Source organism: Ceratotherium simum, chromosome 20 (assembly GCF_057802395.1).
Source record: "Ceratotherium simum simum isolate JZ-2026a chromosome 20, ASM5780239v1, whole genome shotgun sequence".
Lineage (NCBI taxonomy): Eukaryota > Metazoa > Chordata > Mammalia > Perissodactyla > Rhinocerotidae > Ceratotherium > Ceratotherium simum.
In genome coordinates this window covers 40,070,084-40,095,484 of record NC_141919.1, presented here as the reverse complement: position 1 = coordinate 40,095,484, position 25,401 = coordinate 40,070,084, and the positions used below count along the sequence as shown (strand labels likewise).

The 25,401-nt window shown below is 36.9% G+C and overlaps 1 protein-coding gene and 1 non-coding gene across 3 annotated transcripts in view; both read right to left on the bottom strand.

Moving 5' to 3' along the window:
• Window positions 1–25,401, bottom strand: part of FOCAD (focadhesin) — a 291,760-nt gene that overhangs the window by 193,451 nt on the left and 72,908 nt on the right. For both annotated transcript variants that reach the window (XM_014792384.2, XM_087444678.1), the window contains exons 7-11: window positions 23,474–23,675; window positions 20,031–20,237; window positions 12,745–12,832; window positions 9,243–9,445; window positions 373–630 (exon numbers count right to left, since the gene is read on the bottom strand). In XM_014792384.2, the coding sequence (XP_014647870.1) occupies window positions 373–630; window positions 9,243–9,445; window positions 12,745–12,832; window positions 20,031–20,237; window positions 23,474–23,675 (958 nt within the window). The remainder of the gene's footprint in view (window positions 1–372; window positions 631–9,242; window positions 9,446–12,744; window positions 12,833–20,030; window positions 20,238–23,473; window positions 23,676–25,401) is intronic.
• On the bottom strand, window positions 3,010–3,138 carry LOC147914409 (small nucleolar RNA SNORA30/SNORA37 family). The gene has a single exon (XR_015555499.1). It is a non-coding gene; the product is annotated as a small nucleolar RNA SNORA30/SNORA37 family (small nucleolar RNA).

Sequence of the window (25,401 nt, the reverse complement as noted above, 5' to 3'; positions counted from 1 at the left end):
TTAAGCATTTCACCCTACCATTCATCTTAACAGCCCAATTACACCGAGTGTTGTCTCATTTCTTTCAAAACTATCCAAGAAATAATCAACACAAGTATAACATATTGACACACTGCTTCTTAACATTTACTGAATAAATAAATGAACCTGGATAGTCACTCTAGTGCTTCCCAACCTTTTCCATTTCATGGCACACATGAAAAATAACATTTATAAGGATACTGGGGTAAATAAATGAAACACTATAATTTCATAAATTATCAAACCCCTAATGTAAAACTTTGATAAAAACCATCCACGAAGTAAGAATAATCTACACTTCCAATAGTTAAGCTTTACCCTGATTACTGTTCCATTATTTTCTTGCTTTACCTGAGAGGAATCTGCTTGGGCTAATTGTGTAGTGACCTTCAGTATTTGATGAAGATTTCGTCCTTTATCTTCAACAAGAAGGTGACCCAGCAGAAGAAAAACATGCCCAGGGATCACTGTAGTAATGGGGAGCAATGACTCTACTGAAGCCAACCAGTCACTTGCTGCAGACTCTTCTCTCATTACTTCAAGGATTCTCCAGGCTGTAAATATTGAACCATACATGCTGGTTATGGGGAACGCAAGCTTGTAGGCGAGCTGAAAAATAAACACAAAAAAGGTATGAATAAATGAGATAAATATATTTGTCAGAAATATATTTCTGACATTCATTTATTTGTTACATTTCATTGTAACAAATAAACCTTTCCAACAAAATGAATACAAAATGTTCAATTCCTGCCAAAAACCTCTCTGCACACATTTAAGCTAAGAGGATTATACAAAAAGAAAATAGTTGTTAGATGGAACTCTAGAACAGTTTATTAAAACTTTTCCTCAAATTTACCATTTGCTCCCACTTAAGGTAGAAAAAATGGATCAATATACAAGATCCAGAGGCAACAGAGTTTAGAAAAAGCCATTATCATTTAAAAAGTATTCACCAGCAAGAGGAAAGGTAGAAAAAAAGCACTATATTTGCCCAGCTCCAGGCTCTGGTAAGAAGCAACCCTGGGCAGATGGCAGACTTGGAGAGAGGACAATTCATTTTTGTAACAGACAGTATGTTGATAGGAACAGAGTTGGTTCAGCTGGAACCTGGGAATTCATTAATAATTGTGAATAACTTCTGCAATAAGAAATAGCCTGACAGTTCTAAATTGAAATGATACCCAAAGAAGATGTTATGCTAAGTCAATCTGAGAAATGGTTCCTCACAGAAATAACAGTAGTGCAGTCAAGGACAGAGAATGGATAAAACTCTGCCAAGGTGAGCTGTGTGCCTAAATGGCTCAGGAGAAGCCACAGACATTAAAGAAGAATTAGATACTGCCTGCTAATAAAATAATTCAATTCATTTAGAGTGTGATGAGACAAATTAGAAATCTCTAGATTATAACTGTCCTGTTATTGGAGACTGACTTATATGGATAAGGAAAACAATTGAAAGGATAGGAAGTAAAAGTTAAGCTTCATAAAATTTTTTAATAATGGCTTTATTGAGATATAATTCACGTACCCTCAAATCCATCCTTTTAAAGTTTACAACTTGGTGGATTTTAATAATCCATAGAGTTGTGTAACCATCATCATTATCTAATTTTAGAACATTTTCATCACCCCAAAAGGAAACCCCATAACTATTAACAGTCACTCCTCATTCCCTCTGACCCCGCTCCCCCCCTCACCCCCCACATCCAGCCCCTGGCAACCACAAACAGAAACTTTCTGTTTCTATTCTGGCTATTTCATATAATAGAAACCACACAATATGTGGTCTTTCATGACTTGCTTCTTTCATTTAGCATGTTTTCAAGGTTCATCCATGTTGTAGCTTATACTGATACTTCATTTCTTCCCATTGTCAAATAATATTCCTTTGTATGGATATACCATATTTTGTTTATCCTTTCATCAATTAATGGACACTGGGATTGTTTCCACTTTTTGGCTATTACGAATAATGCTGCTATGAATATTCCTGTAAAAATTTTTGTGAGAACATAAGTGTTCAGTTATCTTGAGTATATGCTTAAGAATGGAAATAACATTTATTTGAAAGTAAATGCCACTGTAAAAACAAATGAGGAAACTCTATCTCATTGACATGAAAAGACCTCCCACATGAAAATACAAGATACAGATAGTGTGCCTGGAATGCTGCCAATTATTCTTTTAAAGTTGGGGGAAGACTATATATTTGTATTTGCATATATATATACAAAGAAGAGTATCTAGACAAACACAGAAGAAATTAATAACCACTAATCTTCATTTTCTATTTGAGAGGGTGGGTACTGGACAACTGGAATCAAGGGTAAGAAGGAGACTTCTCATTGTATGCCATTTTATAATTTTTGAACCATTTTAATGTATTACAAATTTTGAAAATTATAAATTTTAAAAATTAGATAGTATCTAAATTCATTATAGCTCTATCTCTCTAAAAATAGTTTTTTCACAAGATGAAATCCATTAAAGACTAGAGTCAAGTTCTTAAGACTAATGACAAACAGCATTGGACTTGAGATTTGAAAGGCCAGGACTTCAGCACAGCCATGCTAACTATCGGCTCTTATGCAATCTCTCTGAGCCTTACTTTCCTCATTTGTAAAATGGAAGTAATGACTATCTTCCTGCCAAGATTATTAAGGTAGATAACGAGACAATATCATAAAGCATGTAGCATAGTACAAAGTTGTGAAATACAGGGAAATATTATCACTGTCATCTTTAGGAGAGAAAAATAAAACCGGCAGATATGAGTATAAAAGAAAATAACTGGAAATCACCATGAATCATAAATTGAGTCAAAAGCAGCAACATTACACAGACATGTAAGAGTAAACATTGAAACAGAAAAGCGATCCTACTATACTTGAAGTATTATACCCAGGTTTAGGCTCTGTTTCTTGTTTGCCTAAGGTTACAGCAGGAAAAAGGCACAATGTTGAATAAGACATCACAGAACGGGCTCTCTGTCCCAGTGAGTGACAGCTGTCCCTGGCACAGTCCCAGGGCAAGGATACAACCAAGGGTTTTCTCTCAACACCAGCTACCAAATCCTGGCCCCATAGCCTGGGGGAGGACCTGTGAAAGTGCTGGTAAGCTCTGCATTTTAGAGGAGAAAGGTGTTTAAAAATAAAAGAGAGGTTTATGTTAGGTGATTATATCTCAATAGAAAATAAAAGAGAGAAAAGAAACCACAGAAAAATAATATTTAAATGAATATCAAATGCTTGTAAAACACCTTTCACAGAAGTAAAAGAGTCGAGAATCTTTATTTTAATAAAAATGTTCAGGTATGTTAAATATTAAACATAAGACAGACATCTGATAGTACTTCTTTGTCTAAAGAGGTCTGGAAAAGAAACTGTGAGTACAAGTGAATAATATAGATTTTCATTAACTTTAAAGAATAACACTCATCTATAATAGTGACGAAAATAGGCTTAACAACAGTGGGGCCAGGATTTGGTTAGGAGAGGGAGTATGGAAACTAATACCTGAAGACGCTTAAAAGTAGGATAGGTTTTTGCTAGTAGGGATTTAATCACTCACCAGACCAAAAGAAGAAGACTGGACTAGATAAAGCCTCAAGAGGGTCTTTCTGCTCTATTCCTCAATGAGGAATGTGGTCAAGAGTTGAGAGGCTTGGGAGTGGTTGATTATCACCAAATGACAACTCACACCATCCTCAGTATCCATGCTATTCAGAAGACAATGATAGAAGCACAAGATCTAGGACTTACTAACTCCTTTTAACTTTCAACCAAAAGCTTTTAAGAAACCAGTTTACTTCAACTTACCGTCGATTTACTATTTCCCTGTAAATTTGAAACTCTATTATTTACTCCCAAGTTTAGCACAAAGATGATAAATTACTGTGCACACACACACACACACACAAAGTCAAAGTGGAAGCAATAGGATGCAGGTTCTAGAGTCAAACAGCCAAAATCTGAATGTCAACTCTACCCTTCACTACCTGTATAATGCAAGCAAGTTAGTTAACCTTTCTAATCTCAGTTTCTTCACTTGTCAAATGAGTATTATACGAATATCATCAGGGAAATGCAAATCGAAACCACAGTGAAATAGCACTTCACACCCACTAGGATGGCTAGCAGCAAAAAGACAGACAATAACAAGTGCTGGCAAGGATGTGGAGAAATTAGAACCCTCATACACAGCTGGTGGGAATGTAAAATGGCATAGTCCCTTTGGAAAATAGTCTGGCAGCTCCTCAAACAATCATAGAGTTATCATACGATCTATCAATTCCACTCCTAGGTATCTGCCCAAGAGAAATGAAAATATATGTCCACACAAAAATTTCTACAGGAATGTTCATAACAGCATTATTCATAATAGTAAAAAAGTGAAAACAACCCAAATATTCACCAACAGATGAATGGAAAAATAAAATGTGCTATATCCATGCAATGGAATATTATTCAGGAAGTACAGTTTCTTTTTGTAGTAATAAAAGTGTTTCACCACTAATTGTGGTGATGGATACACAACTCTGTGAATATGCTAAAAACCATTGAATTGTATACTTTAAATGAGTAAAGTGTATACATGTGAATTTTATCTCAATAAATCTATTCAAAAAAAAATCAGGCTCCCACTGCATGACTCCTGGCAAGCTATTTATCTTCTCTATGCCTCAGTTACCTCTTCGATAAAATGAGACCAATAATATTACCTACCTCAAAGAGTTTGGGGTAAAATCAAATGACTTAATATATGGCAAAGCACTTAGAATGGAGCCTGAACATAAGAAATGCTCAGTAAACAACCCCATGAAGCAGATGCTTTGTTGCCCATCTTGCCAGGGCCCAGAGAGCTTCATTAGCCCAAGGCCACACAGCAGGAAACGCAAAAAAAAAAAAACCTATTTCACAGTCATTGCAAGAAACATGAGTTGATCCACATAACTCCTGACATAGAGCAAATGCTCAATAAATGTTAACTTTAGCTATCAATAGGACAGCGACAATCTACTGCAAATTTTGTCATTTTTTTAAGAGACAAATATTTAATATGCTTTCTGCTTACTATGTACTACTTCAAAGCAACTCTGAATAAAACCTACTTGGCACTGCTTTATTACCAAGTAATAAAGTTCATGATACTTTATTTAAGTTTGAATAAAGTACGATATCCAAAATAGCAGTAAATGCATGATAGACCCTAGGTCAGTGAAGATGTCTCTAAATCTTTCTGTTGACTAAAACAGTTTTACAGAGATGAATTTTGCCCTACTATATAATTGTAGGAATTTAGCTTTTAAGTCTCTTTGCCACTTCATCTCATCCATCCACCATTATTCCCCTCCAAAAAAGCCTGATTCTGTCTTACTGGCTGTGCCAGCTATCAATGTATTACCTCTCAGGTCCAAATACACTCTTCTTTGTCCCACTTTGTGATACTACATCTGTACCTTGTCAAGATTTCTCCTTTGCCCTCTGGTGCAATGTCAGGCCTTGTTAACAGAGGGTGCAGGAGAGATACCACAAGGCATAGTAAAGGAAGCACTTTTATTTAGGTTCCTGTGTGCTTCTTGGATTTCTCCTACTATGGCTGCCAGAGGCAGGCAGGAGATCCAGCAAGAGGCTTCCTGCAGACCAGCTCTGCCAACTCCAGCCCACTCACACCCCACGGGGGCTTCCTATAGACCAGCTCTGGCCTGCGGCACTCCAGCAAATTTCCCCATCTAGCAGGCCATGGCCACACTCTTTCCAACGAGGTCTGATCTCAGCCTTGAGGCGGGAGGGACATCCTCTTAGTTCCTCAGTTCCTTCCTTGGGCACTCGCCCCCAGTCCTAGAAGTAGTAGCTGCTCCCTGCATTTACTATTGCAGTACTCCTTAGAGTCTCTTTTACAACATTTAGTAATAAAACATCTTTTTTTTTTTGTGAGGAAGATTGGCCCTGAGCTAACATCTGCCAATCCTCCTCTTTTTTTGCTGAGGAAGACTGGCCCTGGGCTAACATCTGTGCCCATCTTCCTCTTTTTTTGCTGAGGAAGACTGGCCCTGGGCTAACATCCGTGCCCATCTTCCTCCACTTTATATGGGACGCCGCCACAGTATGGCTTGACAAGCAGTGCCTCGGTGCGCACCCGGGATCCGAACCAGCGAACCCCAGGCCACCGCAGCAGAGCGCACACACTTAACCGTTTGCGCCACCGGGCCAGCCCCTAAAACACCTTTTACTGTTTAATAATTTTTTGCATTAAGTTTTTCTTTGTTCAAATTACCAATGTGGTTTCTCTCCCCTGACTGGACCCTAACTTTTTCTTTTCTCTGGGGGCAGGGGCAGCAAGGTTTTAAGCACTTTAGAATTTACAACTAGTATTTGATTTTTTCTTTTTTTAACCTAAGAGAACACAAATAAGTGGTTTTAAATATCACATTTAATAGCCTAATAGAAAAGGATCCTGTTTTCTACACACCACTGAAAAATATAAAAAGCTGATTAGATTATGTTAATCTTTTATTTCAAAGAGATGAATGGCTGGTTTTATGTCTTACATTTTTTAATTCTTAAAAATTGGAAGAGTTAAAATGTGTTTTATTTCATGGCTATCAACACCTCAGAAATGGACAGGTAATACAGAATTGCTGTGGGACAGGATATTTACCCTTGATTTCATTCACCAGAAGAATTGTGCTTCTGGAGAATTGCTCTAGTTCTAAATCAAACACTCTAAGACAGAGTCACCAATCTAAGAAGAAATAGTAAAAATAAAAACAACATCTGTAGTGTTTATAAAAAGGTGTTTCCGTAATAAATCAAGATGGTGAAATGATCTTCTGTATTCTTAGAAGCACACATTCCTCATTGAACAGAGGTTTACTGAAGTCTACCATTTAGTAAACAATGGGTCAGGTATTGAGGATGCGAAGATAAATAAGCTAGAATGTTCTCTATTTCTTTAAGTATATGAAAAATAGGAGAGTAGCCAATTTAACAACTAACATATTTTTTTTTTTTTTGGTGAGGAAGATCAGCCCTGAGCTAACATCCATGCTAATCCTCCTCTTTTTGCTAAGGAAGACTGGCCCTGAGCTAACATCCGTGCTGATCTTCCTCCACTTTATATGGGATGCCGCCACAGCATGGCCTGACAAGCGGTGTGTCGGTGCGCACCTGGGATCCAAACCCGGGCTGCCAGCAGTGGACCACGCCCACTTAACCGCTACGCCACGGGGCTGGCCTCCTAACAAATATTTTTAATTCTCTCATCTACAATCAGCTGAAAAAAGCAGAAACACTCATGTGGAAAAGTACAAAGAGTTCAACAACTGTTGCAATTTAAATTTTACCATGCTTACAAAATAAAGGCAAAGTGTGAAAAGGGCCAACATCCTTTCCCTCAATGAGCTCATAGCAGAGTTTGAGGTACAAATGTGTAACCCCCTAAATTAAGACACAACACAACTGAATAATGCTAAAAGTGCTGGGGATGCAAGGAAGAGAGAGTAATGAATTCTGACTCAGGGAGGCTGAGAACATTTGGCTGAGTCTTGAAGAATGAGTAGGTCAGGCAAAGGAGACAAAAGAGCATTATGTGCAAAAGCAAAGATTCAGGTAGAGACTTGGAGAGTCTGGGGCATGTTAAATTTATAAGTATGTTTGGAATATAGAGTCCTGGACAGGTGCAGAATAAAAGCCAACAGTCAACTGCACCTTAAATTTTTAAAAAGTGTGATCATATATCCAATCAAAGCCTCAGTAAAGCAGCACTATCATCAGAAGGATGTTTATAGCCATAATAATATTCCTTCCTCCTCCCTCTTCACCAGCTGCTGAAGAGAAAGTCCAGCTATTAGTGTTGATGAATACAATTCACACACACCTGAGCAAATAGTAACCTGAGCACTTATGTATTAGAGTTAGGGTGATCCTCAGTAAATACTACTTGTGATTTAAAGGAACAGAACTCAGACATAGTACATCCTGCTCTGCCCCTATCCCCATTCAGAATCCAATCATTGTTCTATATGGGCAAACCAAGAGGGGAGGTAAAAGGCTATTAGAAATTTTTGGCCACGTTTTATACTCCTATTAGAGCAGATGCAAGAACTTCCTTCTCTTAATGCAAATCAATTACCTGCTTCAAGTTTTAAAGTTTTAGTCAAACAACTAGGATTTAGGAAGGTGTGGTATATATTCAATTTGCCTATTGGCTAGTTTCTGATGCATGCTCAAACAAGGAATAACAATGCCTGGATTTTTGCTGCTAGAACATTTAACAATACATGATTAGAGATAGCCATGCTTTTGCAGATGAAACAACTTTGGCCCTAGCTTGCATTCGTTAAATGCCTCTCTCTATGGAGACTTAAGATGCTTCATCACTTTTATCTTCTTTAATCCTCATTCAATCTCCATAGAAGTAGTAGTTGTAAAGTAACACTACGTTTTACCAAAGGCAAAAGTCAAATACCAAAGGGAAAAAGTCTGACAAATGTAGGCCTAGAACCTAGCCACTAACCAGACATTGACAATACTTTTACCTTATTTTACCAGGAACAAAGCAGAAGGGGGTATGCCTAGCAGGCAGGAATAGGAATGGAGTGTGACAGGCCTGCTGTCTTCCAATTGAGTAGTACACGCACAGGAGACATCAAGAGCCGTTATGCCAGAGAACATGGCATAAGGTGCCATATTCAAAAATGAAGTCTTAGTTCTTACGGATCCTAAAACTTCCAGGTGTTCGAGGAGATTTCCCACTTTGGACTGTCTCAGATCTAGCAATATGCTGTACTTACTAAAGAGTATAAAAGGATTCCATACTCCATGCTTGGAGTAGCACTAGGTTAAAAAGAACTAGTTCCTTTTCTGCAGGATTCCTCAGGACCTTTAACTACTAATGTACACAGGAAACTCAAAGAGGAAAAAAGGTTATACAGCATTTCCAAAACTTACTTCACAACAGGATTACCCTCCTCTCTCACAGTCCAGAAGAATACACCATCATCCACACCACTGCCTGACAGAATGGTAAAGCTCAGGGATAGAATTTAAACCTGAACAGACCCCTCATCGGGAGGGGAGATGATCTGCAGAGAAATGAATCCCACAGTACTACTTTAACTTTATTTAAGAGAAACAAGGGTGTGCAAAGGGGTTATTAAGTAAAAAAGTGAAAAAAGAAAAAAAAAAAAAAAAGAGAAACAAGGGTGAATTCATTACCTTTTGGTGGTCATCTCTGTAGCACTCCTGCTGTACCACTTCCAAAAGGTTTAGAGCCAACTGCTGCCTAGAGGGACCTTCCTCATCCACGGATATACAGTCTTCCAAGGCAGTAGAAGATAATATCTGCAGAATTGGCATCACTAGAAGCAAGGATGACTTTGGGATTTTCTGACCCTCAGCAAAAGAGAAGAGCTTCAAAGCTATTGAGCAAAACAACAATTCACATTTTTAAAAATTAATACATCAGTCAAACAAAATGCTCTTTTGCTTAAGAGTGATATGCAAAAAGTTTTCTTACCCCTTTACAATTGGGTCAGACACATAACTAAGATGATAAATCTTATCCTTTTACAAATAAAAGGAACACAAAAATTAACTATTATCTAAAACATGCTGCTAAGGTATATAACTGAAAACTTGATGATACTCTTATAGAAAACCCATATCATATATCAAAGTATAAATCAACTCTTTTTTAGGTCAATGTGAATTTCTTTAAAATAGAATTCAACTTTTGTCCTTATATTGTGTCAGATCCTACTATTGCCCTCAACAAACACAACCAAGAAACTACTGATCAGTGGATAACAAGACCAATGTGCATGTTTCCCTTACAAACCCAGCTGAGAAGTGTATTAAGAGATGCATAAGTGAACAAGGTGAGGCAGGGCTGTCCTTCAGCTGTAATTGCTAAGAAGCTGATCAGGAAAGTCTCCAAGTCCATAAGCCGTATAACAATCAAACCCATTTTTATAAGTGATTCTTTTTTTTTTTTTTTTTTTTTGCAAGGAAGATCAGCCCTGAACTAACATCCACGCCAATCCTCCTCTTTTTGCTAAGGAAGACTGGCCCTGGGCTAACATCTGTGCCCATCTTCCTCTACTTTATATGGGACACCGCCACAGCATGGCCTAACAAGTGGTACATTGGTGCATGCCCGGGATTCGAACCTGGGCCACCAGCAGCGGAGCGCACGGCACTTAACCGCTACACCATGGGGCTGGCCCCTAAGTGATTCTTTTTTTAACATAGAAACTCATCTTACACATCAGAAACATACAAATGTACAATAACTTGGTTATGTGTAGTCTCCCCTAGACTATTAACAGAACGAGTTAAGGCATAAATATACTTTTTTCAGTTATTGAATAAACCTTGATTTACTGAAAGATATTATTCATAGGCTTCAGAGCCAGATCATCAAAGTAATCAAGTGATCTCCCCACTACACCAAAAAGCTCTAAAAGCCTTAAATCTTGTCGACGAGTTGCCAGTATTTTATTTTAAGGCATTTGGAAGCCAAACCTGAACAGGGTATGAAGTACAAATACCTGTTACTCTAACACTGCTAGTTTACATTTTTTGCCTAAATATTAGTCTTAATCCATAATTGTCTCTGAGATATTATGAAAACCCATTATCTTTAACAAAATAGGAAATTCATATAATACAAATGTTTCATATTTTATATTATGAATCTTCCAGGCATTTTTATAAATTGCTATTTACAATCCAGGCTAGTGTTAATAATTAAGAAGCATAATATTAATTTTATGCATTTTTTAAATTTGCAATAATCAATATTCTCTTAGTTATCCTGTTTTTTTGAATACTCTTTCCCAATATACTAAACAACAGTTCTTCCTTAATTTTCAACATGACATACTGGCTCGATAGTTTTCAATATGGTTTATTCAGTCTAACTAAGGTAACTTCAAATCAAAGACACTAGTTTACAAAAGAAAAGGTCTGCTACGCAACAAATAGTAAAAGTATTGGAGTGTTTGACCCTGTATCACCCTATTATACGTGAAAAACAATAAAGGAGTAGCTTCAGAATTAGAAATGTGGTTTCTATAGGACTTTGATGGTTTGTGTTTTTTTTTTTTTGTCAAAAAACAAACACAATCCATTTATATGAAAAGGCAAATTTATAACGACAGGAAGCACATCAGTGTCTGTCTGGGGCTGAGGGTGGGAATGAGGATTAACTGTAAATGGGCACAAGAAACTTTCGGGGGGTGATGGAAATATTTTAAAACTAGATTGTGGTGTTGGTTGCACAACTACTAAAAAATACTTTATTGTACATTTAAAAATGGTGAATTTTATGGTAAGTAAATTATACTTAGATAAAGCTGTTTTTAAAAAAAATAACAAAACTATGGCTGTCCAAGCAGCAGCACTGGTAAATTATACCTATGGGAGGATGCCATGTGCACTGCTATAAGAAAAAAAGAGAAAAAGCAGTTCAGAAAGGGACTATGGAGGAGGGCACAAATGAGCATAATGCCAACAGGCAAAAGTAGGGTAGGAATCGCAGCCTAAGAGCCAAGGGTCCCCTCGGCATGCTAAAGCCATTTCCAAGACAGATTGAAAGCAGAAGAGCAACTCACTCTCAAAATCATGATGAATTAAACGCCCAGAAAAATGAGCTACACAATCGGTATTTACCTCAAGCACTTTTTTAAAGTGAGGGTGGGAATGTATCAATGCATTATGGCACTATACAACATAATTTAGACAGATCCTCCATTACCACATGGATTATACTGGACCAAGTTAAAGCAAGGCAACATTAATGTAAAAGCCACATTTCAAAGGTGTGACTTGTTTGCCAATCTGCCAGACCTAACAACTTGATTCTTTACCACATTGTTCTTTTTTTTTTTTTTTTTTTGCTGGGAAAGAGTCGTCCTGAGCTAACATCTGTTGCCAATCTTCCTCTCTCTTTTTTTTTTTTCCTCCCCAAAGTCCCAGTACATAGTTGTATATTCTACTTGTAAGTCCTGGTTCTTCTATGTGAGCTGCAGCCACAGCATGGCTACTGACAGATGAGTGGTGTGGTTCCACACCCAGGAACCAAACCTGGGCTGCTGAAGCAGAGTGGGCCAAAACTTTAACCACGAGGCCATCAGGGCTGGCTCACCACATTATTCTTAAATAGAACATTTTTGCCTCCCTTTATCCCCATTTCTCACTTTTCTTTAAATCAATACTAGACAGTCAGAAGAATATTATCTCTCGTTTGTTCTAGCTAGGTTAATACAATAACTATAAATTAAATCTTGTTCAATGTGGCACCAGTTTTAAATAGTAAAGGTATAGAGAGTTTTAAAAACAAATACAAATGCTGAACACTTATTTTGTTTCAAGGGTTTTATGCTATTGATTCTTACTTTGTTGTAAAACTGTGAATAAGCTGATATGCCCTTCAACATATTTTCCAATGTCATTGTTATATGATTTAGATTATAACGTTTGAATGTCCATACGAGATACTTGGTAAATTATGGTGCATGGAATCTTGCACAAAACACCCAGTTGGATAAGAAAAAGAAAGTTCTATTTGACAATGACTAATTAGAAAAATTCCAGAATGGAAACTCAAAGTATACAGAACTTTACAGCATAGCATGATATATAGTTCAAGAGACTTCTGCCACTTTATAAATAAATTATATTTATGTTTTACTCTTGTGAGTGTATTTTTATTTACCTAGACTTAAGATTGGCTTCTGCTGACTTGCCGGAGTCTGTAGAAGTAGTAAAGCTATTCCAATTCTGACCAGTTCAACAGGAAAATCCTAAAAGAAAAGAAAAAAAGAAGAGTTGAAGAAGTTCCCAGAGCCATGGCTTTAAAACATGCATCCAGGAAGAGTATATTTAACATGAAGTATTATAAACATATTATACAAAATTATTTACAGTAAGCCTGCTCTACTAAAGGATGAATTAGTGAATGCCACAGCAGTCACACAAAAATTAGAAATGATATCCTATCTGGTCAAAAAGCAATAGGCCACAAACCAAAGAAATTCAGAGGGAAAACTCCTTAACACAACCGACTGATAAGTCTTCAAAACAGTCGATCTTTGCAAACCATGAAAACTATCTGAAATAATTAATTTAAGAATATTTCATTTCTGAAAAGTAGCTCAATTATCTACTTACCTAATAAAGACATGATTCATCTATATAACTTACATAATGAATTGCACTTAACAAATTTTAATAAATCATGCTATTATAACAAAAGAAACATTAGTGCCTAGGGAGGCAAAGATTATTTTTAAATTACAATAATTTATTAAGCACGTTTAAATGTAGCAAAGCCATAACCACAGAAACTTAAAATCATTAATTTCACCAAGTATATAAATGAAATGAAAAAGGATATGTATATTAAGTTCTAATAAATAAAATGCAAGTGACATAAGATGTTATTTGAGGTTTCTAAATAAAGAAAACATTAACATATCATGGAACTAAAGAAGAAAGGTCCAGCACACTTTACTAAAATTACTTCATTCTGAAATTTTACAGAAGTGCCTGCAGAGCAGAAGTACCTATAAATCATGAGGACAGGCCAAGAAAAAGAAAAGGAAATGTGAGGTAGAGCCACAGGTTAAAGAAACACTTGAGAGAAAACAACTTAGTCTGACACACTCAGAAGTTATCCTGGAGATGCTATCAACTCTAGCACAAATTAATAAATATATGTCTACAGCTCAGTTACATCACTTGAAACGTGAAATTAAACTGCAAAATCTTCTAAAGTGCTTGATTATGGACTTTTAAAAACCAGCAAAAGAAGAAAATTTGTAAATTTTTTTAAATGGAATCTGTTCCAATTTGTGTCTTTGGGGCCTATATATGTTCACTGTTTTGAAATATAGTTGAGAACAAAGAAGCAACTCTTATCTATTTGAGGACAATAAATGCATTCTGAAACCAATACACTTAACAATACACACCATCACACCATTCTTTGCCACTCTTCAATTTCATTTCAAATTCTGCATGTCCATTAAAAAAAAGGAAACCAGCAAGATCATTTAAATTTCAATTTTAAATTTCCTAGCTACCAAGAAGATCAGAGAAAAATAAAAGTATTACTTTATACTAATGCTATCACTGGAAAGCCTTTTTCACACAAGCTATCACTGGAAGGGCCACAAAGTAGCTTTTCAGGGTTCTGAAACGGACTAGAAGCATTTTAAGTGGATGGAACTGAAAGGTATGAAGGCATAAATGAAAATGGCTTTCTAAGAGTGAGACTGGTCTGTTCAGAATAGCAGGTGACAGGAAAAGAGCTGGAGATTCAAGACCAAAAATAAGGAAAAGTAACCATGGAGGATTAGACTAACCTCAAATTGCTTACAATTCTGAGAGGTTACAAGCTGGGTTTTTTTGTTTGATTGATTTTTAATGGACACCAAGAACGGTACAATTTAACGAGATCTTTTAATAAAAGCCTGTGTTGTTCATCTCATGTGCGACTTCAAATACTACAGCTCTTGCTGTAGTAACTCTTGCTTCCTGCCTCAGACCAGTCAGAGATCCAGAACCATAAGGAAGTTAAAGCTCCACAGGCCAAAGCTTGACAAACTGGCAATAGAAACTCAGGGATAAATGATTCCCCCTTTATTCTGGATCCTTCTGGAGGATTCTAAGACATTTCATAAAGCTTCTCAGAACATTCTGTGGGATCGAGCAACTGGTTGCTTGTACAGTGGCCAACTTGATCATACTTGTATTGCCTCTCCCATCTTCAGTATTTCACTGTTTTTGTCCCTCTACCACCTGCTTGCTGGGAGCACATCTGCAAATGAACTCTGTTGCATAAGCCCTTGCTTTTGTGGAAACTCAGGCTCTGCTTTTGCCTTTCAGAAAATTCAGGGTCTACTTTTGGGGGAACCCAGGCTAATTCAGATCCTATCTGGAGAAAGGAAGTAAAATATAAAAAAGGAGGAAATGCCTTTATACTTGGCCACAGATGTCACAGGTGTCTTAAGGACAGCAGACCCTTGGAGTCTACATTTTTTTTGTCCTCAATTCAAATGAAAGACATCACTGAGCACCACCTATGTACCAGGCACTAAGCACATATGCTGGGCCTAGGGATGCCTCTGTGAACAAGATAGTATGGAAAAGCTTTTTACTTTTAAAGTGGGAACAAGGGGCCGGCCCTGTGGCTTAGCGGTTAAGTGCGCGCGCTCCGCTGCTGGCGGCCCGGGGTTCGATCCCAGGCGCGCACCAACACACCGCTTCTCCGGCCATGCTGAGGCCGCGTCCCATATACGGCAACTAGAAGGATGTGCAGCTATGACATACAACTATCTACTGGGGCTTTGGGGGAAAAAATAAATAAATAAAATTATTTAAAGTGGGAACAAGGTGTAAGAAAGGCGACGTCAGCGGTAAGTACCTATAGCAGACACAATGGAGATGGCAGCCCAGCTCACACAATCCCCCAGGGCCATGGCTTTGCTCCCTACCCTGTCCTCTGGTCAGAGCTGACTGATCTAAGCTGGGCCCATCAGACCATTTTCCCCAGGAATCTGAAAACTTAAACTGAGACACACAGTGAAGAAAAGTGCGTGGAATGTGTCATCGGATGGTGATGTCTTAGAGAACATGGGTTCCTGGCCTGACGAAAGCTGAGATGGTTAGCTCTTGCTTCACTTTGAGAGCTACGCTGTCTCCTCACAATCAATATCATTTTTGCCTAATTCTGCTGATCGGAGTACACATATTTTGCTTGATATGGAAAAGACCTTAAGTTATGATCATTCAAATAAGGCTAAAAATAGCTCAACTAAGACCAAATCCACTGAAACTAATGTAGCCGAAGAAATAGATCCATTTTCAGTGAGCAACAAAAGACCTCCAATGTAAGAGTAGAAAGAGAACAAAGGGGAAAGGAAGAGTTAATGTAATATTTGAACTGAATATCCAGTTGATAAATTCAGTGATATAAGAATACAGGTATAGCCTCAAAATAGGTAATAAGACTGCTTTATTCTACTTCATTTTGTTTCCAATTAGTATATACAGGCCTAAAGGATATGTGTTTGCAAATTAATTTTCTAAGGTTTTTTTTTTCTTACCTCAGGAACACTGGAATCAGGATGGGAGCAGGAAATTTCATAACAATTATTTTAACAGTTCTACTTATGTTTACTTTCTTCTAAAATTGTTAAAATATTGGGCAGAAGGAAGATACAATGTAAATATGACCTTCTCTCCATTTCACTGCTCTAAGTCAAAGTATTCTGTGATTCCAAATTACAGTCAAAAATATTTTGATTATATTTTTGAGAGCCAACTTGAAGAGATTCCTACTGGCCAATAATAGGACAATTTGAACTTTAATATGGATCTTATCTGTAAGAGACTGAAAAGCATCAAATATGTTTAAATGTTAGTTCATAATAATACTTTTAGAAATTGGTAAGAAAAGGGAAAGAGTCAGCATTCATTCCACCTTTCCTATATAACCTCTACCACTGGATAACCAAATAGTAGGGGAAGAGGAGTTTCTTTTTATAGAAGTATTCCAGCTAATAAATGAAGAAGAAATGATAGATCATCATCATTTCTTTAACTCCTAATGAATTAATGGAAGTAGGCATTGAGCATCAACAACTACTAACATCATAAAAAGAAGAGCAACACACATTATGTGCTTCTTGATGAAAGAACACACTACTCCTGTAGCTTTGGAAAAACAAAACAAAACAAAACAATCCCGAATCTAATCAAGCCTCTATAAATAACTACCTTTTAACAGAGAGACATGTCAAAGTGCACCAGGAGGATGCAATCAAAATTCAGAATATAGAAAACTCTACAGCTCACATAAGCCAGGTTTTTCAATACATAAACTTCCAGGAAGAAACAAAGTAGGGGAGGGGATGGAAAGGGACCACTATTAGTTTAAAAGATACCTAAAAGATAGATCCCATACGCACATGCCAAAACTGTATTATGGTGTGTAGGCACACAACTTAGGTGATAAAACTATAAAGAAATGTAAGGAGGATATTACTACAGAAGTCAGGATAGTCAGGGGAGGGAGGAGGTTGTGATTAGGACTGGGCTTGTGGAAAACTTCCAAAGTGGCTGGAAAAGTTCAATTTCTTGATCTGTGTGATTTACAAGGGTATTTGCCTTATATACAAAAATCAATTAGAAAAATCACCTGCAGATCCTTGGACCCACTCAGCCCTGCTAATGTAGGATCTCTAGGGGTAGGCCCCAGGCATTTGCATTTTAATATACTCTGCCTAGTGATTTTTATGCACACTAATTTGAACCATTTGACTGGAACGTAAGCTTCACAAACCTTGTCTGTTTTCACCTAATTGCTATAGCAAAGTATTTGCCATAGGAAGCTGCTTAATAAATATATGCTAAATGTGTGTGTTGGGGGAGGGACTATACCATAAAATTGTCAGAGAATGAGAGCAAAGGGGACTAAACTCTATAAAATTATAATCGATAATTATGTCTACTACTCACATGAATCTAGTACAAGCACAAAGGAACAATATGGGGTTTACCTGCTAAGTATGTTACATTTATAGTTAAGAGACACAACTCCTGGTAATTTAGCTATATAATATTTTCTATATAATATTTATCTACAAAATATTTTCTATCTCTGTACTTTCTATATATTATCTATATAATAATATGCATCATATATACTATATACCTAACAGATATAATCGTTTATAACAGATATGATTATATATCTGAATAGGGGCTTGATATAAAATATATAATATGATAAAAATAACCATAATTATATAATATATAATTGACATTACATAATAGCTATATAACAGATATATTACTATGTAATATATACACTATTACTACACAGTAGTATATACAGTCTTTAGTACTATATATTATTACTGTATATTACTATTATACATAACAGATAATATATATAATATTATAACACAAATATACATTAATATATATTATTATGTAATATGTTACTATTATACATAATAGATAATATATACAATATTAGATATAACACAAATAAATACATAATATATAAAATAATATTGTCTATGGAGTCCCAGTATATGCGAAACCATTCTAATCGCAAGACTGACAAATTGACAAATGACCTACTTGAGCCTTCATCGTCTCCCACCTTTCACCAAAATCTACATCCACTCTCCCCATTTCCTCACCTGCCATTCACTCCCATATTCCAATTTGGTTCCAACCACCATCACTCCACTGAAACTGCTTCCTCTAATGTGAACAATAAACTTCTACTTGCTGTATCCTAAGAGTACTTTCCATCTGTTACTTTAAATCCTCCCTCCATGACACTGTTGACCAGTTCCCTTTTTGAGATATTCCTTCTTTGACTTTCATGTCATCTGTCTCTTCTGTTTGTCATACAATCCTCTGGCCATATCTTCTCAGACTCTTCTTTATCAGTACCTCCAAATATCAACAGCCCCTGGAATTCCATCCCAAGCCCTGTCATGCAATCCCATGGTTAAAACTCCCATCCCAAAGCAGATGTCTACAAACCTATACTTTAGCCTAGGCTTCCATCCTGAATTTTAAAACCATATATCCAACTACCTATGATTCATAAATACTTCAAACCAAGCATATCTAAAACTAAACTTACCATCTTCCCTCCAACATCAGCTACCATTTCTCAAAATGAATGGCACTATCCAGTTGCCCAAAACAGAAAGCTGAGACTCTACCAAGGACCCTCTCCTCGACCATCTAATCAACCATAAAGCCCTATTGATTTCATTTCCTATATTTCTCTCTTCCCATTCTCATTTCTCTAATTAGCCCCCTTACTATAGACTGAATTGTGCCCCTCCCACCCCCAAATTCACATGCTGAAGCCCTAATTGCCTATGTGACTGTTTTGGAGTAAAGTAGTAATTAAAGTTAAGTGAGGTCATACGAGTGGCCCTATTCTAGTAGGATTACTGTCCTTATAAAAACAAATGATAGAGAGCTCACTCTCGCTCTGTCTCCACCATGTCAGGACACAGGGAGAAGGCAGCCATCTATAAGCCAGGATAAGAGCCCTCACTAGGGGTCGAATCGGCCAACACCCTGATCTTGGACGTCCTAGTCTCTAGAAGTGTGAGAAATAAATTTCTGCTGTTTAAGCCACCCAGTCTGTGGTATTTTGTTACGGCAGCCCTAGCACTCTAAGACATCCCTCCTCACTTCCTGCCCTATTACTGTTGCCCTACTCCAAACTTTCCTCCCACCAGACTGATCTTCCACACACAAAAATATGAGGGCACCTCTCTGCTAAAAGGTCTTCAATAGCACGCCATTGCCTGGAAGATAAAATGTAAACTCAAGGCTGGGCCTTATCTCCTCCACCTTAATCCCTCAACAATACTCAACACCTTCTTGTTTTCCTTACAGGCCATGTCTGCCTGCTCTCTAATGTTTCTGTGTTTGGGCACATGTTGTTCCTGCAGCTGGAATGCCTTTCCTAACCTCTGACTTGTACCAGCAAACTCCTACTCAGACTTCCTCAATTCTGAACTCATGCCCTACTCCCCCTTAACTTGTGCTCCCATTGCACTTTAAATATACTCCCATAAAAGCATTTACCTTATTGTACTATGATGATTTATTTGCATGTCTGTAAGTCCCTTGAGGTCACAGAATGTACCTTTCCATCTACATATTCCATAGGATCTGGCATAGAGTAAACGTTCAATACTTGTATTCTACGTGAATAAAGGAAAAAATGCCACAATAGTAGATCCTTAACTGATGCTCCAAAGAGCATTTAATGACTCATTTTTATAATAAATGATATTAATAGTAGTAGTACATTAGTAGTATGATCTAATTATATTAGATCAAGACACTTTTGATGTGCCATAAAGTAAAAGAGCACACCCACCCAGCCACTGAAACACCAAGACCCACTTAAGTGATAACTGACACATTAAAATTTCTTACGATCCGTACCTCCTTCAGAAGTTCAACACTGTGCTCTAAAAGGTGAATCAAAGATGAGCATTCCCCAGTTATCTTTAAGCTGACTTCACAGACACACAACACCTGAAGGGTCATCTGGGTAAGCTGAATTTTCCAGAAAATGGGATGACGCAAAAGGCTTAAATATACTTCCTCGATAAACAGCATCACTTCTGTCGTCTCCATCAAATCTTTCATCTGTTTAAAAAAGTCATTACATGATATTAAAATAATATACAAACCAAAAGATAATTTTAAGCTATACAAGAAGTATTAACAACAAATATTTAATTATTAATTAAATATTTAACAACAAAATATTTATCTCTAAACCTATAAAGACTTAAAGGAGATCAAGAAATTTACATAATTCAAAGAGGCTTAAACCATACAACTCTGCCTTCTCCTTTTGTCACTAACCAAAATACAATTTGCTACTGTTTTCTGTTACTGCTGGTTGGCACAAATTTTTTTCATTTACTTTTCTAACTTTTCTGAGCGCAGATTTTCTAAAACAAGTTGTACGACAATGCCAACATGTTGAAGGAAATTAATTAAAGTTTGTTTTGAGTTCTCCAATGAACTCTCCTTTTTACAATTCCAACAAAGTTACCTGGTAGTAAAGGATTAGCATGTTATTTTAATGTACTATTAAGCACTTCATCTGCAAGATATTTGCTCAGACAACCTTAACTGAGAGCATCATTTCCACACTTGGCAGATGCATGAAAGACCATATTCAAATGGTAGGGTGTCTTCTCAACAGGTTAATGTATTAGATAGGAAGGACTTGGGTGCTCTTGAAAATCCCAATTCAATTCAAACCCAGCTGTTCTGATCAAAATTCTGGAGTTGGTATTACGGATATGGTCTTGCTCGCAGATACACTGGCATTTCCCAGAGATTACAAACAATGAACCATCTGCTTCAATCAGGAGCCTTGTGTCTGTTAAATTCATCAAGAGGAAAGCCTACAGTTGACCAGCTGTACCTTTCACCAGTCGTTACCACCATAATAACCCAAAATGACTAGAAGTTATACACAGAGAGAAAAATTAATTCCTAGCAAACAAGAGAAAAAACGATATTAAAAGATCAAGGGGGAGGAGATAGCAGAAAATACTAAGTTATAAAAAATAAATGTGAACAGTCCAGAAGCTAAATTATTTTGCTCTTTTGCAAATATACAATGGGAAAGGCAAAAGAAAAGAAAGGGATTTAAAACAAAGAAAAGCCTCGTGTTTATTTGACAACATATTTCTTTAGTGCATTTCTTTTGTGCATACTTGAAATTTTCCATAATAAAAAAAAAAAATTTGAAAGACAACCTCATCAAGTTAGCATTAAAGGCTCTCTAATCTTTAACATTATCAAAATTCTTAACAAGAATACTTTCGAAGTAATGTTCTGTTTTTATATAGAAATAGATCATGTGCAATGAATAAAATGTGCAATGACAAGAGTCACAATTAAAAAGAAAGAAAGAGTGGAACCAAAGTCAATAGTGAAATTTAAGGCAGGTAAGTCCAAAAAAAGACAAGTCCACATATTTTATAAATATAAAATGGAAGAGCCACTGATGCAAGAAGAAAGAGAAGGAGGCGTTTCAGTGACCGCCATTTCATCATAGGTCAATAGGATGGCATGGCTATTTCTAAAAAAAAAAAAAATGTTTTTAATTAATGTGATTCTATTCAAGCGTTCATATGGGTCAGACCACAGTGACAGTACTGTGAGAACACTTTCCAGTAACACATTCTGAACACCAATACACCAGAGAATTCCCGGCACAGGACAGTGAAAAGTCTGAAAACCATTGGAGAAGTAAAGAAATTGATGAAGGAAAGAAAGGAGGGAGGGAGAGAGCGAAGAATGAAAGGATGTAAAGGGAGAAAAGGAAGGAAGAGAGAAAGAAACAACACGATGGGATGCAGATGGCTTTTTAAAACCTTATTTTGCTTTGTTCTGTGAAGAATGGAGACTAATGGGTAAAGTCTTAGAAAAGGTCAATTAGAAGCACTTGCTAAAAAAAATAAATTGTTGCCTTGCAAAATAGCATGCTTCCTATCACTAAAATATTTAATTTGTCATAGGATGGTTGTTAAAGAGTATAAGAAATATCTGTAACCAGTGGGAGAATGGATTACATTGCTGCTAAGATCCCTCTCAACTCTCCAATTCTTCCTTCTAATAAAGCCGATTTGTTAAGTGATTAAACGTATTTATGTTGCTAGTTCCATTAGTTCCAAACATCGTATTGCTTCTTTTCTCACCTATTTCGACTATATTAACAAAGCCACAGATTCCCAGAAATATTCCAGAGCTCACTTCTAGAAACATTGAGGCTTGTCAATGTAGGTTCATGAAGATGAAAGCAAACATCCACCAAAGAACACAGAACAGGGTGATGCAAGCATGGCATGAAAAAGTGTACCCTAGTTCAAGATTTTCTGCCTATACATGGCTTTATTGCTCACACAAAATGGCTTTGGAAAAGCCACAGGAGAGTTCATTTTAATTAACTTTTCTCTGCCTTGATTACAGTAATGCCTATTCATGAGTCACAAAGGAAAGAATCACTCTAGTCACTCCTTGCTAACACAAACTTAAAACAGGTCATCTGTGACCTCAAGTGCTCACTTTGAAAAATATTCAGATTCCCTCCATCAGCTAGGCAGCATGGTGCTAAGATTCTAGGCAAAGGACAAACTTCAATGATGGGATGGGATGGCCTGAGAAATGAATCACTACACTAAAATCACAGCACATTGGCAACCAGAATTCTTTTTAAATCTATGGTTATAGAGACATTAGCTCAAATTTCTCTCTCCCTTGAACTCCCCAGGCATTTTATCCATACCTCTATTAAATATCTTCCACCCATCTACGCTGAATTATGAGAATCTATATACTTGTCTTAACTCCCTCACTAGACTGTGAGCTTCTCAAGAGCAGGATCCAGCAGGGTCACTGAATATGTTGTAAGGGGACATGCAGAAACTGGAATCTAGCCAGCACTCAGCTGATCAAACTCTGCATCCCCAGGGCTATATCCACTCAGAGACACACTTTTCTCTAATTTGCACGAAGAGGTATTTTTTTCCCTTATACCTCTCTGTGTCTAGCACAAGGCGAAATTCAACTTAAAATTCTTTTCCCTGAGAAGTCTTTCTTACTTAAACAAAGGAAAGTTTCCATTCCTACTAATCCTAAAATGGACTAGATTGATTTATATTTCTATGAATTTAGTTAACATTGTATATATTAATGTTAAATCTAGATTTGGTTCCTTCATCATCTCCAAAAGCTTGTAAGCACTTCTAGAGCTAGGATTGTGTCTGAGTTTGACAAATCACATAGGTTCTACTTTATGTATGACAATAACAATCAACACCTACTGATGCTGATTAGTGAAGGAGGATGAAAGGTCTTACCTGCAAACAAGGAACCATGTCGCAACACAATTGAAGTATCTGTTGTTCCAATATTGATGGTTGATCTTTGTCACAAACCCGGGGTTGAAGTAAGACTTTTAGCAGGGCTAGTCGGAGTTTAGCATATTCTTGTAACTGGGATGGTTCACAATATAGATACCATAGAAATGGTGCCATTATTTGGACACATGAAACTTCTGACCTGCAAGTCATGTAATGCATAAGCCAGTCACTGAGTTAAACAGAGTACCGAGCAGATAACAAGCAAATATCAACTTATAGATCACGACATATCATAAACTATGATATCATCAAGTGTAACTTTTTTCATGATTCTTCTATTCCACCATGACCTACCTAGACCCACACCAAACAGTTCTTTCTGCACTGGAGAAAATGACTCAATACTTGGAGACTGTAAGCCTGATGCCCAGGACTAAGAGAGTCTCCACTTGCACACTAGAATAGCATCTACATCTCCAGGACCAGTCTTTCGTGAACAGCAGAACCATCTGAGAAGATTTTTCGAATTATAGATGTCAGGATCCACTCTCCAGGAGTATGACATAGGCATGCATTTTTTAAAAACTCTGCAGTTGAGGTTCTATGTAAAACAAACCCATACAGACCTCCTAAGAAGATTATAACAGTTAACATTTACTTGTCAACTTGTTAACACTTACAGTGTGCAAGTTGCTGCACTTTATGCCTTTAAACTCACTTGATCCTCACCACAACACTATGAAATAAAAAAAATTATTATCCCATTATGCAGATGCTGAAACTGAGGCAGAGAGAGGTGAAGTAATTTGCCAAGTACCTCCTCTTAAGCTCTTCCCACTCAAAGAAGGAAGACACTACAAATCTTTCAGTCTTCCTCCTTTCTAGAGTCATGTGCCACACAATGACATTTCGGTCAACAACAGACCACATATATTACGGGGGTCCCATAAGATTAGTGCCATATAGCCTAGGTGTGTAGTAGCCTATACCATCTAGGTTTGTCTAAGTACACTCTATGATGTTCGCACAATGATGAAATCACCCTATGATGAATTTCTCAAAACGTATCCCAGTTGTTAAGTGACACATGACTATATTTAGATTTCAATGTATCCCAATAACTGCTAGTCCAAAGTCACTAAAATGCCAGAATGACCTTTCAGATATAAAAATTTGAGCTTAAAAGAGTTTACCCTTAAGATCAAGTATTTAGCCCAATTCACAAACCCTCCATTATTTGGCCTCTGCTGATCTTTCCAGCCTCATTGCTCGCTTCTCTCCATTCTCCACTCAACTACACTAAACTTCTTTCAGATCTTCAACCAAGCCCCTGGGCTTTCTATTCACTTGCTGTTCGCTCTACCTGTAATACTCTCCCCTTTCTCCCTTTACTGTTTCTTCTTCTGACTAATTTCTATCATCTTTCAGTTGTCTCCTTTAAAATAGCTCCCTGAGGGCCTTCCCTGATATCTAGCCTAGGTCAGATCCCCACTATCAGCTTCTACAGGATAATGACTTTACTGTCACTTATTTACTATGTCATTCATTTAATATCCCCTGACTATAAACCAAATGAGGGCTTAGACCATGGATTTCTGTTTACTGCTATATTACCAATAACTGTACACACTAGGCCTTCAAAGAGATCTCAATCATTAAATTAATCAATTCAGTTACACTAAGTTATAGTCATTTTACAATTAGCATGCAATTAAATATCATAATTTTATTTTAATGTTTTTCATATTGATTATACATAGGAATCATTAGATAAGATACAAAGATGAACCAGGCATTACCTATCCTTAAGAAGCATACAGTCTAACAGGAACAATTGGTTCTGTTCCTGGATTAGAGGAGAGGAAGTGAAAATGCTAAAAGAAAGGTAAAAAGTGCAATACTTCATCTTCATGGAGGAAATGGCA